The sequence below is a fragment of the Schistocerca americana genome, chromosome 8, assembly GCF_021461395.2.
Source record: "Schistocerca americana isolate TAMUIC-IGC-003095 chromosome 8, iqSchAmer2.1, whole genome shotgun sequence".
Classification (NCBI taxonomy): domain Eukaryota; kingdom Metazoa; phylum Arthropoda; class Insecta; order Orthoptera; family Acrididae; genus Schistocerca; species Schistocerca americana.
In genome coordinates, this window is record NC_060126.1 from 165790229 (window position 1) to 165809559 (window position 19331).

The 19331-nt window shown below is 39.9% G+C and overlaps 1 protein-coding gene across 1 annotated transcript in view; it reads right to left on the reverse strand.

Annotated features, from left to right (window-relative positions):
* LOC124544973 (synaptotagmin-7-like) overlaps positions 1-17891 on the reverse strand; it is an 845018-nt gene extending 827127 nt beyond the window's left edge. The window contains exon 1 of the mRNA XM_047123720.1: positions 17687-17891. Coding sequence (XP_046979676.1) covers positions 17687-17754 — 68 coding nt within the window. The 5' untranslated portion in view covers positions 17755-17891. The remainder of the gene's footprint in view (positions 1-17686) is intronic.
* Between the last annotated feature and the right edge of the window lie 1440 nt (positions 17892-19331).

Sequence of the window (19331 nt, forward strand, 5' to 3'; positions counted from 1 at the left end):
GCTTTAAGAGCCGGCTAATATTTCCTCTTACTGTTGTCATTTAACTGCAGAAACGCTAAAAATTTCTTTTCCACCCGGGGGGCTTCTATGTACGAGTCTTTGGTGAAACATCTTCAGAAATTTGTTTGTTGTCATAGCCGTTTCGTTAGGAAATTCCCTGTAAGTGACTCAGTTATTTCAGCTGGTTTTCAGCATATGAAACAGCTTCAGCTCGAAGCACCAAAATTCTCAAAAAAGGAAGCCTCTTTACTGTGTGGTTGTAGATGGTAGCGTGAAGATACTGGTCCGCATGGGTTGGTTTTCTGTAGAAACCCAATCAGTGTTGGCACGTGTTGATATACAAGGTGATCAGCTAGGACCGCAGCATACTTTCAAAGGACACGCCTAAAGTCACTTCTACAGCTACCAACGACTCTACATATAAGATGCCATGCTGCGCCCATACTACTAAGAAGTCTTCTCTCCAGTCACGAATTTCGTTTGATATTCCATACGACCGCAATTTCCGTAACGCGCGTTGGCATGTACGTGGTCCCCATTATAGGCGCATTCTGCTGTAGAGGGAAATATTTACTCTGAAAGCTACCACATGCTGAGGCTGGACAGTTTTCCCTTGAACTTATTTCTATCGAGAGCGGTAGTTCAGCGAGATATGCAAGAAGTGAAGACTGCAAAGAATAACTGAAGTCCGGGAACAATTAAAACTTGTCAACTGGTCTTGTTCACAGCTGTTAACAGCATTGCTTGCTAAAGGCAACATTCCTGGTAAGAGATTCGGTCAGGCATGCAGTTTTAATTATCAGTATGTTTTATCTTGAAATATGTGCCATTTTTGCAGCTGATCAAAATATTTTGAATAATGACGTGACATGAGAACATAGACAACGATTGCTGCCTGTTATAATTATCAAAATTCTATAAATTTTGATTTACATGTCTGCTACTCGAGAGTTATTTTTTCTGTCATGTCTGGAATGACTGATCGATTTTCCGCATACTAGCTGCTGCTTCTTCTGTTGTAGTTCGTCTTAGCCATGACATTTACGTCGAGAGGGTGTTCAGCCAGTGGGGATTGAGAGAGCTATTACGGTCGGCATGAATTACAAGTTTGAAGGGGAGCGAAACCTTCTTCTTGGTGCTAATCTCTATTCTGGAGCTTGTATCTGATTCACATGATATGTAATGAGCATAGCTGCATTGAATTACAATAAGAGAGACGGAGAGCGATGTACAATTGCCGCCTGCAGTTTGTACTGATGAACCGTAACTGAGAATTGTGCCAAATATCCCTCCGTGCACCTACTCTGGAAGAGAAAGTGATTTTCTTCTATGGATACGAACTTAGTGAGTCATATTGCAAAAGTACTATTCCATGATTACAAGATGAGAATGAACAGCACTGTGGTAATCGTCGTTACGATTAATGTGGACTAGTTTCTGTTCTATGTACATGTTGTATTTTATCGTAATACCGTTCAGCAAGACGATATTTCATTTACTAAAGGCTTTTGGCACATTTTTTTACGTCACCAAAAAATCTTTCTATGATAGCGGCGTGTGTAACACGTGGCTCATGTATGATTCATCTAACTGTTTCTATGGAAAGTGCCCCTATCTGTATTCATTCCAATTTAATAATCACAAGTGAAAATGAAATGAGGAAAATCATATTGTGACTTCAGCTCAATTATCAGTTCAATGATAATCACTTCCCACATTACAGAAAGGTCTTCTATTGCTGCCGGGCGGATTGACCGAGAGGTTCTAGGCGCTACAGTCTGGAACCGCGCGACCGCTACGGTCGCAGGTTCGAATTCTGCTTCGGGCATGGATGTGTGTGATGTCCTTAGGTTAGTTAGGTTTAAGTAGTTCTAAGTTCTAGGGGTCTGATGACATCAGAAGTTAAGTCCCATAGTGCGCAGAGCCATTTGAACCATTTTCCTCTATTGCTTTAACAATTTGTTTTCAGATTTCAGAGGACAAATATGCACGATACCTGCAGATCAGCAGTTGTCTCGCCATATCTTTAGGACGCTTTGTAGGAACGAGGTACTTCCAATTACGAACTATGATACATGTCCTTCCTACTAGGTGTAATCTGTATATGTATTTATGGAATCCAAAGTTGTATTCAGTGAAACGAAATTTTCTCAGTTGACTTCAGTAAACCATATGAGATGCCAAAGTGCATCCGTTGCGCTAAGTACGTGTGTCTGTATCGAATCATAACTGAAGGACAGTCACATCGAATGATAATATATCTATTTCTTTAGCTAACACAGAGGGCATATTTAATCAAGTTTTATGCGGAATTTATACGCCACTGCTACATACCAGGAGCTCATTTTACAGTACCATATTATTACAAGTATTGCGTCATGTTTCGATAATGACAAAAATGATATTTCTCCCTTATACCGAGTCCCTTGGTCACCTTCGGTTTATTATGATGCTTATTAACCGCACTGTGCCTACCTGAATGGTTGAAATTTGGCTAATGGGCGATAATCACCTGTTGCAGTGACGGCGCTGCAGCTATTGTGTGAACGTGATTGGTGGTGAAATATAATTATTCGCAAATTCCCTGCATTAACATACACTCGTAATCGCTATCTCTATTTCTTCACGTCGATCACAGTGGATTGTTGATTAAGTCCGAAGGCGTTTAACAAAATTATCGGTTACATGATACTCTCTTCAACGTACTCGAATACTAGATTTTGCAATGATTTGCGAGTGCAAATATTCAACGCACCACGGTTAACTTCCAGAACTGCTGACATCTGCTAACGTCAAACGAGGCTGTGCTGTAGATGAAACGCCGCAATCGCTCACGGAAGGATTTGGATTGGAATTCGGTCCAACTGTTAACATTTTTCCAAGTCTCGCTAAATAATGAAAGGTTTTCTTCTGCAATGCAACAGAACAACAAAGTTAGCTATTACAATACGAATTGAGCCCACGGACATGAATGTGAAACATTCCAAATTGAATACTGTTTGTAAGTAATCAGTTAGAGATAATAATATTCTTGTCGGGTCTGGAGCCGGATAATACAGTTATTTTGACATGATATTTCAGCGGTCCATCTTGCCGACCGCTGATCGATCACTGAAATACCGTGACAACATCGTCGTGTAATCTGCCGGAAGATCCGAGCGGAATGTCGTTATTTAAAAGACCGAGAAAGATTACGTAGTCACAACAAATTACTAAGTTCCGATATAAATTTCTCCACAGCAACTTTAAAAAGCTGTAATCTTCAGTAAATCGTACTATGTGAATGTAGGACACCACTCGATCTCGGTGGTAATCTCACACTACACCATCCGGAATCCTTAAGAGTAATTTCCCGACCTTAATTGCAAACGGAAAGCTGTAGCGGAAAATCGTTAGGATTTTAGTAGTAAGAATGCATTGCACGTGAGGTGATACGGACTGGCATAGATTCTATATCCTTCGTTGTGTTTGGCACTTCCCAATTCTTCAGTATTCCGTAATTCCAACTATGATATCACTATGTTGTACAGGGTACGTGTCAATGTAATCAACGACAGTAGAAGGAAAAAAAAGTAATACCGAAAGTGGCTTTCATTGACCTGCATTCCAAGAAGATCTCTAGTTAATGTACGGGAGTACCTGTTTAGAAATCATTGTGTTGACGACGCCTCACTGCTGGCGGGTAATGAAGATGGCCTACAAAGGGGAATACATTTATTGCCGGAGGTTTCTGAAGAGTACCATTTGACGATTTCAGAAAAGAAGTCTATGGCTTTGAAAGGGAAATGTCCTGTATGGGCAAAATCCCGTGACAGCAATAGAACAGGTAAAATATTTTAATTATTTAGACTCTGTCGTCACATATGAGTATGACGAAGACATAAAAAAAGTTATCAACGGTTGGGAATACATGAGGAACAGCAAACAGATGTTTAAAAAATTAAACGTGGAGAGAATCAAAATTTAAATTTTATAAGACTGTGACAGTTTCAATACCTGTTTACGGAAGTGAATCGTGGATTATAAGTAAACGGCAAGAAACTCGCATACAAGAAACAGAAACGAATTTTTTAAGAGCAGAAAAGGAATGCACAAGAGCCGACAGATTTAGAAATTCGGGAATTAGGGAAAGCTGAATATATATAACATCCTCAACAAAATACAAGGAAAGAATGAGTGGAGAGAGATTACCTTTCCAAATAAGAAAATAAGTCAGCTTGGAGAAGAGGACAAAAAGGACGAAGAAGCGAAGGATACCGTAACAGGCAAAACAAAAGGAGCCCTAATGACTGAAATGAAGATGACGATGATGAAGACGATAATTTATAGTACAGTTCGATATATACAGGGTGTTACAAAAAGGTACGGCCAAACTTTCAGGAAACATTCCTCACACACAAAGAAAGAAAATATGTTATGTGGACATGTGTCCGGAAACGCTTACTTACCATGTTAGAGCTCATTTTATTACTTCTCTTCAAATCACATTAAACATGGAATGGAAACACACAGCCACAGAACGTACCAGCCTGACTTCAAAGACTTTGTTACAGGAAATGTTCAAAATCTCCTCCGTTAGCGAGGATACATGCATCCACCCTCCGTCGCATGCTATCCCTGATGCGCTGATGCAGCCCTGGAGAATGGCGTATTGCATCACAGCCGTCCACAATACGAGCACGAAGAGTCTCTACATTTGGTATCGGGGTTGCGTAGACAAGAGCTTTCAAGTGCCCCCATAAATGAAAGTCAAGAGGGTTGAGGTCAGGAGAGCGTGGAGGCCATGGAATTGGTCCCCCTCTACCAATCCATCAGTCACCGAATCTATTGTTGAGAAGCGTACGAACACTTCGACTGAAATGTGCAGGAGTTCCAGCGTGCATGAACCACATGTTGTGTCGTACTTGTAAAGGCACATGTTCTAGCAGCACAGGTAGAGTATCTCGTATGAAATCATGATAACGTGCTCCATTGAGCGTAGGCGGAAGAACATGGGGCCCAATCAAGACATCACCAACAATGCCTGCCCAAACGTTCACAGAAAATCTGTGTTGATGACGTGGTTGCACAATTGCGTGCGGACTCTCTTCAGCCCACACATGTTGATTCTGAAAATTTACAATTTGATCACGTTGGAATGAAGCCTCATCCGTAAAGAGAACATTTGCACTGAAATGAGGATTGACACATTGTTGGATGAACCATTCGCAGAAGTGTACCCGTGGAGGCCAATCAGCTGCTGATAGTGCATGCACACTCTGTACACTGTACGAAAACAACTGGTTCTCCCGTAGCACTCTCCATATAGTGACGTTGTCAACGTTACCTTGTACAGCAGCAACTTCTCTGACGCTGACATTAGCGTTAGCGTCAACTGCACCAAGAATTGCCTCGTCCATTGCAGATTTCCTCGGCGTTCTAGGTCTTCCCCAGTCGCGAGTCATAGGCTGGAATGTTCCGTGCTCCCTAAGACGCCGATCAATTGCTTCGAACGTCTTCCTGTCGGGACACCTTCGTTCTGTAAATCTGTCTCGGTACAAACGTACCGCGCCACGGTTATTGCCCCGTGCTAATCCATACATCAAATGGGCATCTGCCAACTCCGCATTTGTAAACATTGCACTGACTGCAAAACCACGTTCGTGATGAACACTAATCTGTTGATGCTACGTACTGATGTGCTTGATGCTAGTACTGTAGAGCAATGAGTCGCATGTCAACACAAGCACAGAAGTCAACATTACCTTCCTTCAATTGGGCCAACTGGCGGTGAATCGAGGAAGTACAGTACATACTGACGAAACTAAAATGAGCTCTAACATGGAAATTAAGCGTTTCCGGAAACATCTTATTTTCTTTATTTGTGTGTGAGGAATGTTTCCTGAAAGTTTGGCCGTACCTTTTTGTAACACCCTGTATATGTAACATAGAAAACGTATTGCAGTCTTCCCATATGGGATCGCCACTGCACCCTTTTCTGTATGGAACTAATTGTGTCTATATTGTTTGTGACGGAGGTGCCCTAATGGTGTCTAACAACTCAAGGGGAATATTACAAAACCACACATACCCAAAAAACTTAACTTTCTAATAAATACAGAAAACATACCAGATTTTAAAATTACGCTGAAATTCCGTTATTCTCCTCATGTTCCGTTAAAATGAATGTAGAGGGAAAATTGTCAATGCAGTATAGGCAATCTTCATAAATTATCTTGACGTTAAATTAAAATTTAGTTACTAAACATTTTCTCACTATTTTGCAATAAATCGTATAAATGATCACTTATCTCATACTTTATCGCTAACATGGACACAAAATACAGATTATGTCTATTTTCCATTCTCTTTGGCATTACACTCCACAGATGTTCAGTCCTCAACACACGTTGGCTAATTGCATGTGTTGGAATAGAAGCTCTGGATGATTTCGTCTTTAGGAGGAGATGCTATAAACAGTCGCTGGTTAGGCACATGATCTTGATAAGCCTGAACTAAAGAGGTGATGGAACTACAAACGGATCAGCCAGCTGGAATGTTTGCTCTTCTGCTCCGTCAGTGAATGGCCTAATTTTAACAACACCAAGACTTTCATGAGAACAGGAGAACTGCATAAACTGAGTTCCATTAAAGTTCGGTTTGCTATTTCTTTGTGTAGCCCTTCCTTGGGTTTCAACGGAAATAGCGTTCTTTAGGTAGAACTTTGGCCACCATTCCTTAAAATTTAGAACCTCTTGTGTTTTCGGCATTCTCAGTTCAAAAAATCATCTTTGTCGTGTACTCTATTATTAGTATCCTTTCCTTCTGATCATTCTGAATGATCTACCATACGAAAGTTAAGAGCGGCCTCCAATTAGAAAATAATGCATAATGAACTTAAATCTTGCTTGCGCCACAAGCATTAAACAAAATCTCACCATTGAATCTTTTTTTATTTTGGCGTCTGCGATAGCCGGAGAACAAGGGAAGATGTTTAATATGTTGTCCAACATTTTCATTTACATAAAAAAACGAAAATGATCAGACATCATGGCTGGATTCCTTCATGATTGAGGTAAAACTTATTGCTTCGACTCCGTAAGATGTGCAGACGAAAGATATTTACTGAAGGCTGACACAAGTATAACATGTCTTTTATTGGTATCTGATGCCACTGCAGGTTCTGCATAAAATTGACCGAGAAGCTTGCCGTGGTAGCACCTGTTTCAATTTTCTCTTTAACTGAATATAATTTTTTGAATAATTTATCAGCACACCTGTTGTGCAGTGTTGCCCCGACTGTTGCTGCCCTTTTAGCAGTGATAACTGAAGTATGATTTCGAAGCAATAGTAAGATTCGTGTTAGAGCTCACCTGCAGTCATAGCCATTTTTTGGTGCACTACCCCATTGAAATTTATAAATGCTTAATTTTTAGTCTTGCTCGTTTTATGGCTGGATACTATGTAAACATTTATCCTCTTATTTATCATTTCCTAGAGTTGTCACTGGCATCACCAGTGATTATCATTTTGCCAAAAATATCAATTCCATTAAACCGAAGACTAAGATGCGATAGAGATTGTCCCCTCTGTTTAAAACAGTGCTAACAACTTAAAAAATTGAGAAAGCCCATATATTTGTAATTATGGGTTTTTTCCAAAAGTTAGATGATACTGAGTAATGTCCCTATAACAATACTGAATACTGCCACAACGTCTGGCGTTTCTCTATACTGCGATCGTCTAATATGGTTTACGTACAAAACCATTGGTAAATCAATATTGGCACAAAATGGACATGTGGCGTTTATCAGTATTCCAGTTCAAATATTGTGAAAGGAAAGATTGTGGTTTTTGCCAGTGGCGTGAAGATCCACAAAACGGGAACAGCATATGAAACAACAAAATAAATATCTGCAATAAGAACAGTATAACTGTAAAGGATAAAACTATTCCAATGTAGCACAACAGTCAATGCAGAATACATCTGTCTCGTCGGGACGTTAAAGGTAATCTTCCTTCCTTTTTCCGAAATGCACTAAACGATCCAAAACTTAGGAAGGATTTGTAAAATAGATTGGACAAATTTCGAAAATAAGATCCACGAGGAAAATTTTTAGATCACTAACAAACATACGGAATTGTAACATTGTCGAATTAGTCTGAAGAATGTGCTTTTAACTGTAACTAGTGTGGACACATTATTTTATGTAAATGCCCATTGTTCTTATGATAAAACTTATGCAGTTCTTCATCACATATGTACTGTTTATAATCCGTTAGAGATGAACTTTGAGCGTCATCAGATTAGCAGGCTTATGTAATATGACAGAAACTTCGTTTAAATAGATCTGTGTAGCAATAAATACGTATGCATGTTTCTCAATTATATTTTTTTGCAACAAAAAATAGTATTTGGTATTAAAACTGAGAGAAATCTGTGATTAAAGTAAAGAACATGTACAGCATGGCTTCGGCAGTGTTCACCATGAAACGGCTGTCACTCCATTAACTGAAGGGGCCTACGTAAGACATGGAAATTAAAATGAATAGTGATTTAATGGGGGCATGAACACGTGGTAATCCTGGATTCCCTTCTGGTACTTCATGATAGCACCCTGTCATATGCAGTTTTAATCGCTTGCCGCTAGAATGAATATCACAATTTTGCGGTATCTGTGGCATTTGTACATCTTACCACATTCTGTTAGTATTCTTATCTTATTAGGACAGCATTCCAGCTCTCGGAGAACAAATGTATGATTCGGTGTAAGTATCACGTAACTGAGTCGACTAATAATTCCAAGAACATTAGCGAAATACTCTGTCGATGGTAGCGAGAAACTGATAATGAGGTCGGGAACCCACATCTCTGATAGTCTAGAACTAATAAATATTTAAGAAGAAATAGTTCTTCAACTTCTTATATCATCATCAGATGAAAATTCACAGTCGCGACGAAAGATAAAATTTATGATACACGTACAAAGCGTTTAGATTAAAAAATCGCCAAGCGACGCGTTACATCGTAAATTGAAAGAAAAAATTGTTTTGCTATTGTATTCTAATATCTGTGAAATCGAACACTAATTTGAAACAGAGGTAAAAGTAAATTGAGATTGGTCATTCAGATCTAAGTTTGCCTTCTGTATATACTTATTGATTTCAATTAATTTCTAGTGATTTTCTTTTTTTCTAACACTGTATACTTTCATAGAATCTCGTATTATACATCGTATGGGAGTTCTGCTAAAATGTGTTTTGCAGTGGTTGAGTTTACCTTAAAGGAATATTTCGTTCTTGATTGGTTCATGAGAAGAAACACTGATTCTGCGCTGACAATAATTTAAGAACTTTTATTCGCAGTAGATGGTTTTCAGCTCCCTTACGAAGATAAAGGGATGGGCTTAGGAAATGATTTTAAAATCTTAACAACAAAATCTCTTAAGAGAAACCAGTCCTGAAGTAAACGCAGTTTTGAAGTACATAGATCGGAAAGTGTTTATCATTACAAATTTGTGTTCGTTCGTCATATACATAGAGCCTGTTAGTCTCAGAAAAGCCCTGCTTCTTTTCAGGATTGTAGTGCGCCCTGCATGCTCCTCCTGTCAAAGCAACAGACGAAAGACATCCGGTTAACCACATAACTGCCCTCATTACAGCACATGCAACAGAGGATATTAGGATGTGCTGTATCGTGTACTCCACACGCATCGCATACGGTTGGTTGTCACATTTCAGCAGCAGTCTGCGTATTAAGTGACAATGTCTTGTATGTAAGAGGGTGAAGTCATCCTCATCTTGCTTATAAGGCTGAACGGAAGTGTATCAAGGACTTGTTGCTAATTCCATTAGTCTAAATCGGCTCTGGAAAAACTGGGTAACTTGTACAGGGTGAGTAAAATAAAACAGTCTCGAAAAGTATTTCATGCCCCTTAAGATAGGCTACTCAGCCTACAGCATTCACCACAGGATCAGATGACGAAATTGGCGTTGCCTATATTACGGACCATTAGATATTTTTTAGGCCAGCTTTATTTTATCCACCCTTCCCAATTTCTGTCGACATTTACGTTTCCTTCCTTTGATTGAACAGGCGTCAAGCAACAAAATTAAACAAGACTTTCAGGTATATACTGGAAATCACAAAACGACTATTTTTTAAACCACCAGTCTTTCGATTCGATTGATGATGCCTTTCTTGTTTTCATTTTTCTATTAATTTGTTGGTACCTTTGTACCTGCTAAGCTGAACATATTCACTGACTTTTTCGGTATTATAATGTTTGACACCGCAATGATCTTCACTCTGCTGGTTCTTGTACCGTCAATTTTAATTATTCCTATATGCTGTCGTGGCAGATGTCGCTCAAGGGTAGACTCCTTTCTTCACTTATTTGTTGCAAATATACTTCGTTTCGTATTTTATGTGTACACCAAATTTTTTAACGTGCTGGGAGAGCACGACACTGCAAATGGTTCCAGTCTTGCTGTTTCGGATACCCGATGATCCACTATTCACTTCCATATAATGCGTGCTGCAGACGTATACTTTCATTCTTCACTTCTTTCATTACGTCATCGACGTACCATATGCTGGCTAAATCTTGGATAATGCAGCAGGTCCTCGATATTTTCTGGTGAGTGTTTCATAGAATTTGTAGACCCATAAAAAGCATTCGACAGTTAAAATGGTGAAAGATGTTCGAAGTAGCAGTAATCTGTGTACAAGTTAAAGAAAAAAGAGGGAGCACTGATAATACAAGAACGATGTGCTCGGATTAAGAAGGAAATAAGACAGGGATACGTCTTTTCCCACTGTTCATTATATACATTGGGGAAGCACCGGAAATTAAAAGAAACGTGCAAGGGTGAAGTTATAATTCAGCGTGAAAGTTTATTAAGAGTAACATTCACTGATGACATTTCTGTTCTCAGTGAAAGTGAAATAGAGTTAGAAGAAATGTTATATGGTCATTAGAAGATGGACTGAGAGCAAACCGAAGAAAGACGAATGTAATGAGGAGTTTCAGAAATAAGATGACCGACACCTGTGACATCGTAATTTGATACCAGAAAGTAGACTAAGTAAAGAAAATACGCTACCGTGTAAGCAATATAAGACGTGACAGACGGAGAAAGAAGGGTACAAAAGGCCATTGGACACAGGTAAAGATGGTATCAATAGAAGTCTCCTACTATCCAACATGTGTCTTAATGTGTTGAAAATTAGGTGGTCTGGTAAGATAAGGAATGAGACGGCTCTGCATAAAATCAGCGAGGAGAACAGAGGGACAGAGCTATAGGACAAGTGTTAAGACATAATGGAACGTCTTCCATGGTACTAGAGGAAAGGGGGGGGTGGGCGGCTGTAGAGGGTAAAACCTGTAAGGGAAGACTGAGACTGGAATACATCCAACAAGTAATTGAGTAAAAAAGCTGCAAATGCTACTCTAAGATGAAGAGGTTTCCACAAGAAAGGAATTCCTGGTGAGCCGCACCAAACCTGTCGGAAGACTGACGTCTGGACAAAATTTACTCCAGTTCCAATTGTCACGTGCGTATAACATACTTATAGGAGACAGGTCGGGTCTATTTGAATAGTAGCCTTATCTTTGGAATTCCAGCACAGTTTATATTCTCAATACATCTCCTTATATACCTTAAACACAGGGATTAACAAAACAGGTATCTCCAACGGACAACTTAGAAAGAAGGATGAACATTACAATTCAATGTCCAGTAATCGACGACATCATTAGAGAGGTAGCTCTTTCACAGTTTGAACACTTGGAAATTGACGGCGAAAGGAAGGCGTGGAGGAAACACCTAGTCAGTTACGTTAACCTAGTTAGGGAAATACGCAAAATCTAAATCTGTATGTTTGGACGAAGGTTTGAAACCAGCTTTCCAAAAACCCCTGTGTCTAGTGAACTAAACCCTGTGCTATGACCAATAGAAGGAAAAATTTTCTGTGTCATATGTTGATATTAAATACAGCGAATAAACGACTGTTGATAGAACTGTTACAAAATAAAGTTATTGTGTTTCATACAATAGTAGAGCGTGGGACGTATAAAATTGATCCATAAAATACTCCACGCACCTCAAGGTAGGCAACCAAACTTACATCGTCTACCCCTGTTGCGGATTGGATTGTCTCCTTAAGGTGCACAAATTTTTTCTGGGTCAAGGTATTCCTTTGATCCACACCCAGAATAAGTCAGGAAAAATGCTGTACCTTTGTTTACTCATCATAAACTCCTTCAAGTACGAGGGGTGTCCAGAAAGTAAGTTCCAATCGGTTGCGAAATGGAAACGACTATGAAAATCCGATACAGCTTTGCACAGATGTGTTGGGAAGTGTCTCTAGTGTGACCCTAGGTAGCATCAGTCACTCTTTTCAATCCTGAGCTCACAGTGAGCGCCTAAAGATGTCTAGAAAATAGTGTCTCCCGCCAAATACGAGGGCCTGGTGAGAAATTTTCCCTGAAGCTATGCAACCAACATTACCTAACTGTCGTGCGGTTTCTTCTTCAAGAAAATTCTCAGCCACATCCTGTAGGGGAAGTGAAGATGCTCCTACATCGGTTTCAGTTGGTAATGTTTGATTACCCTCAATACAGCTCCTAATTGTCTCCCTCTGAGTTTCATCGCTGCTCGCATGAACTGCTTGCTATGAAGACAACATTTTGGCACAGACGATGAGCTGTAGGCCAGTGTACAGAATTGGCGAAAAGCACTGGCGGCTGCTTTATATGATGAGGGTATTGGAAAGTGGTACAACGCTACGACGAATGTCTAAGTCAGCCTTCATACATAAATTTGAGAATGTAGTTCTATGAGTAAACCTTACGCTTAAGAGCCTAATATGTAGGAAACCTAATTATCCTGATAATGCATGAAGATATGTGAGCCGTTTGTCGACCGATCACCTAAAAAGAGATAACTTATATTTTTTGAAGATCCTGTGTGTGTGTGTGTAGGGGGGGGGGGGGGGGCACCTGCAGAGGTTCACTGTTGGCAAGCTTCTGGGAATGTGACCCGACTATCGCACTTCCGGTTCGCGTGCTGGGGAGCGACGGTGCGTGACGCTGCAACCAAGGAAAGTCGTCGGAGGGAACGTCAGAAAAAAGGCGGGACCCCAGCTTCGGAAAAGCGGCCCGCTTCTTTCTACCTGAAGACGTAACGACGATATTGCGTGCCCGCCGTTATGCAAAGCTGCGTTAACGTTCCCGAAATACCTAGATATACTCCGAGGAAAGAAGTGTGAGCTTTATCGCCACCTTATTATTACACATCAAAGCATTACATCCAGTTTCTTTTCATTCATACAGTTTTTAGTATCTGCAATACACTCATTCACTTCTTATACTCTGCTTGAAATAATGAATACGAGAAGAAAACGAGGCAGCAAATAAAACGAGTAACTGATGGTATACAGTGTTTCGTATCAAGTAATCGATCCAGGTCAGAGTACTGTGAGCAAGGACCGTGTGACCTACTAGAGGAAATGTCGATGGTACCCGTAATCAGGGTGGTAAGCAAATGCATTTGCTATCTTCGCTGTCTTCGCCGACAATTCAATTACGTAGGACACAAAAAAGTCTCCTGATATTCAGACTGTCCCCAAAATATAACTTTAAAGTGGCCGCAGTCGCAAATATATTTTGGTTTAATATGTGTTTAGTAGTAATATATGTATACTCTTTTACGTAGCTTTAACGTAGCTTAGCCTTCAGTTGTCGCTGCCAGGTTGCATGGATAAAATTATCATCTGACGCAGAAGCTTTTCAAGGATCTCTAGATGTCTTTCACAATATATAGCAGAGGTGTGAAACAACTTTTAAGGAATATGTAGATTCTCGAAAATAAAATGTACAACAGGAAAAGGACGCACACGTCTATTTCCTAAATTCACTATCCAGTACGAGGTTCAGGCATTATACCATTACGTAGCAGCTCCCTGTTGCAATATTTTCCATGGAACAATACTTTTACGCACTTAAAACTAATCTTAAGACATTGAAGCCATAAGTTTCAGTATCTGTTGAGGTTCATTAATAACTATAGACGTAGGAAAGCCCCACATGGTGTGACAAAGGACGTATACAGCAGCATAATTACGGTTAGTTTAATCATAGAAAGAATAAAACACAGCAGTGTAAAAGCATACGAACGGCGTTACCAGACATTTTGAGCGGAAAATTATATTAATCGAAATAGATAACTCCTGTCATGGAATTCATAGCGACATTAATTGGCAGCTGAAGCGTCCATAGTTACATCGTTTGCGTAAATTTAGCTATTACCTCTTATTAGTTCAATTTGTTTGCAATCAGTGCTATGATAATATTAATTTCTAGGTACCGAAATAACTGTTGCCGTATTCACTACACTAATAGAAGGCAGCTCTTACTCATGTCGTAGAATGTGTCTGTAGCAGTACGTAAAACAAAAACTTTTCATGGTTGCTAAATTTAGGGATCGGTCGTCTGTATCTTCACCGTAAACGTCATTATTTTATCTTTTCATCGTGCAGTTTTCGTACCTTATCGAAGTTAAAATGGTTTCCGGATACTTCGTTTGATGTAATAAAACCTCTCTTCGTAGTTTGTTTGGAACTAGATTTTAATCCAGTCTCGTAAACGTTAATAGATGGAAGAAATGGAATGGCCGAAAAATTTTTAAATCGTTGCCATATTCAGTTTCAGAATTTGAACGATGTGGCTTATTTTGATATAGTAGTATAAAGGAAAATCGAATAGATAGTTACATAATTAGATAATTAGAGCCGCACATCGTTGACTGTTCGTCCATTGTGTATTTTATGTCCCCACAGAATATAATTTGCGTTTTACGAATAATAAATATTAGTTGATCGCGTAACTTCTGCTCTTTTATGTAACAAGTACAGTTACAGACACTTAAAACAGGTATGCTTAATTTTATCGGTAATGGATAGATAAAACATTTCAGTTGTATCTTGAATAAGCTGCGCTCGTCTACTGAACTTAAAACATTATCTTAACCATCTGCAGTGATATTATTCACCATCTTATTATTCGTTATAATAAATGCATCGCGGCTTTCTTCTGTGATCTGTCTTCACATCGCGGGTAAACTGTCGCTCTAAACCGTTCAAACATCTTTGCACACGTAGATTTCAACTCATAAACTACTGAGGAGTAGTGGTGCTAATTTTCGGCAGAGGACTGTATCCGTTAGGCAGCATATATTTAACGAGACATCAGCTAAAGGTACGCATTTCATTTAAAGCACTATCAGCTATCGACGGTGCATTAAAATCATCATTATTTTATCACTGATTGCTACCGTTTCTGAGGATAATTTTCAGTTCATAAATTTCAGGACTGTAATGAAACCACTCCTATCTAACGAATGACATTTAAAACGCTGTGAAACGAGCATGACCATTGACTTTATTTGCAATCAAATACTAGCACAAATATTTCGCTGACTGAAACTGTTTCAGCTTAACACGTCATTCTCTACAACACTATAAGAAGTCTTAAGAAACATTGGCTTACCCATCGTAACATTTTCGACAATACTTTCACAGCATTAAATTTAATAACATTGAAGTAATTCAAGTTAATCTACGAGTTAGGTAAAGAAACACTATTAATGAATTGCAGCACGAATGTGTATTTTGTGCGATGAACAAGGGTCGGTAACATCGATAATATAAAAAGATGACCGCACGTAAACAGGTAAAGCAACACACAAGTAGGCATTATTTTTCGAGATTACATTTACCCCACAACACTAAAAATGGGAAGAATTTCTCGTAGCTTCTACTGCTGCCCACGACAGATCGTAGCTGCTGAAATACGTTTATTACCTAAATGTCAATTGATCAGTTCCAAGATTTTAGTAATACATTTTGTGAGGGATGAAACAGAATTATAGTTATTTGTCAATCAATGATATTCATTGAATTTGTTTGTTTTGCACATTATTAGAACCGCACATTGTTGACTGTTCATCCATTGTGTATTTTATGTCCTCATAGAATTTCCATTGCCTTTTGCGAATAATATAAATTAGTTGATCGCGTAACTTCTGCTCTTTATGTAACCAAGCAATTAATTTTAATGCAAGTACAGGTTACGTACACAAACGTAAGAAATTTATGTAATTATTGTCGTTATGTTGTACTCAACAGAACGTTATTCATCATGATCGAAGGCACGAGTTTCCTATTATTACTGATAAATGCAAATGACAGAAACATGTTTTATATATGTTCGGAAAAATACTAAAGCAGTGTTTGGTATAGTTCTATTTTGCAATTTTTATATTTTACCTTCATGTCGGGGAAATTGGTTTCCTAGCGCTATATGATAACTCTATGTTCTTTTCTTTTTTTTGTTAGAACGTTCCCTCGTTTCACGATGCAAATCAAAAATTTTCGAATAAAACTTTGATTAATAATGACAATTTTTGCTATAAATGCTGCTTATTTTTAAGTAACTGGCAGGAGGATAACTGCGTAGAACGAAGGTGTTCCATAGGTTACTTGGCTCTTTACAAATCATTTCCAGACGGGTCACCGCTTCCAGTCTTTAGAGGAACCTAGTGAGACCCTGATCGCATACGTAAAGAAAGCGATCGTTATGGGGTAACGCCTGGTCAGTATGCAACACACTCAACGTAGAGGTAACACGAGTAAGACCTTAACTGACCAAAGCTACGAGGGAAACTAGCGGAGTAAACGCTTACGTCTGGTAGTCTGTGGTAGCTTGTGGTAGTTTTGCAATTCGAAGTACAACAAATAAGGTAAAAGCGACATTTGCGGGAGAGCTACAGTGATTCAAACTTGACTGTTAGAGGACCCATGCACAGAGCTGTTATCCGACACTAACATGGGGAAACTGGACGAGAAATACGTAGTTCACGGAAAAGGCACGACGAATCACTATGAGAGGCTAGGACAGGTCACTGACTGAATGAATGAGTTTACCGATACCAGTCACAATTTATTTTCACAAGCTGCGACATTGTCGCGAAAAAACAAACTGACCCGTATATGTAATAAGTTTCCTTTAATTTACGTCTATGGTCACAATCTGTTCTGTTTAACAGATTACCGGTTTCGGTCTTTAATGACCATCATCAGATCATGAGACAGATCTGATGGTGGTCATTAAAGACCGAAACTGGTAATCTGTTAAACAGAAAAGATTGTGACCATAGGCATAGATTAAAGGAAACTTATTACAATTCATTTTATTTCCACTGAGCGTTTCAGAGGTTTGAACCGTCATCAAGTGGATGTATATGAATTAATGCGACACGTATGTCTTCTGTTTACGAATTTGTGGTAAAGCCTGCCACTGTCCAGTATGAGAAGTGCCACTAGACAGTGGCACAAGTTTCTCCTGTTACTCACAACACATGGATGTCGTATTCGCTCAGGTAACTCCAACTGATGGTGGTTTAAAACTCTGAAACACGCAGTGAAACTAAAATGAATTTTTCTTGTAACAGTAAACCTCTTTCAGTTGACAGCAATAACGGTTATGATAAAGGCTTAAATAGCTCTTTCTGCCTATTAGTTGTTCCCACAAAGATAGAGATAATGGCGATTATAGAATCGGTTGTGCACTCACTGCCACAGAGAAATACAGAAGAATGACAAAAGGTGGTGCTGTAACGTTAGGGCAGCGGACGGTGTTGTTACCTGGCGGCGTAGTACTCTATGAAGGAGACCAAGATCTCGAAGGATCTGGTGACGGCAGCCCACATCATTCATGGCCCGGTCGGTGTAGCGCTGGCGCGACCCGCGGCCTAACCTGTTGCTCGTCGCCGCGGCGCGCCCGACGCGATACAGAGTCGCGGGCGCGTCGTCACCATAGCACGGCGCCGACTACCTGCTGGCGCAGCCTCGGTCGCCCCAGCCGCTAGCAGCGTTCCGAGTGCGGCCGCAGCACCTGTCCGCGCGCCACTGACTGGCTGCCGGCCGGCCCTCGGCCCATGACTCGCGGCGGCGCAAACAAAACACTCTCGCCGCACGCCGCGAGCATGCGCGTCTCCTGCGCGCTAACAGCCGTCGTGTTGCCCCTCCCCTTAGCCCCTCCCCTCACACTTCCTCTCGCACCCCCGCCACTGTTACCGCATCTTATCACCAAACGCTTCACAGCCCTGGGCTTTTGACCGCAACCTCACCACTTTCATCCACCATACCTACAGCGCTCAAACTGGTCCAGCACAGCCATTCGCCACGGTTGCTAGCAGTATAACGACAATGAAGTGTGTGAGAAACGCTATGAGACTAATTTCTTATCTACCATTGTCTTTTTTTTTTTTTTCGAACAACAATATTTTCCCCTTCAAAGTGGCTCCCTTCGTACTTATACACCAACGAAATCGTTGTTCCCAGCCTTGGTAACAGTGGTAGGGCTTTTAACTTGTCGGTTACATTCTACTGAATGTTCTCCAGAAATCCAAAATGACGTCACTCTAAGACATTATTCGATTTATGGATGAGGAAAACGTCACAAAGACACAAATCAGTTGAATAGGGGAGGTGTGGAACAACGGGAATGTCTTTTGAGTTCGAAAGATGCAGCATCCACTTGTCCAGTCTCACTCTATTCACCCTTCTCCTGAGCCTTCCCGACATCTTCGTTAAATCTTGGTAGACAGCTTGACCTGGAGGAAGAAAACCCTTAATGCACAATACATCTACTATTAAAAATAGAAAAAAAGTATGGTTTTAATCTTTGATTTGCTCATACGAGTTTTCTGCGGCCGAGGACCCTGCCAATCCTCACAAGTGACTCAGCATTTCCGTTGTACTCTACGTCCAGTCGCAGTAGCTCTGTTGTGGGCAGCATGGCATTAAACCTTGAAACGACTTTATGTGACATGTACATAATTTTTTCATGGTATAGAAATTGTACGTTGTACATACATTATGGTGGAACATCTGATACTTTAATTTAATGCCTCGTCTTTCTTCTACTCGTTGCATGTTCTACTTCTAACAAAGTAATGTAAATCATTGTTTGATGTAGCTGCCACTTCCTGGTTTTGTGGCTCTGAAGATGAAAATTTATATTACCAAAACTATTAATCCACGAATGTGTTAATATAGAGATCTTATCAAATAAAAGTTTTCAGCATAAGGCTACAGTACAAATTTATAGATCGCTTCCTGCAGCGACCGGACGTGTCATGCAAGCACAAACATTTTGTACTTCCCCAAATGCAACAACTTTGGTAGTTCTAACTTGTGAGTTTTACAGAGATATGTCAGGAACGATCATTTGAAACATAAAACTTCATATGGACATATGTCCTATTCCGAATGGTTTCCGAGATGG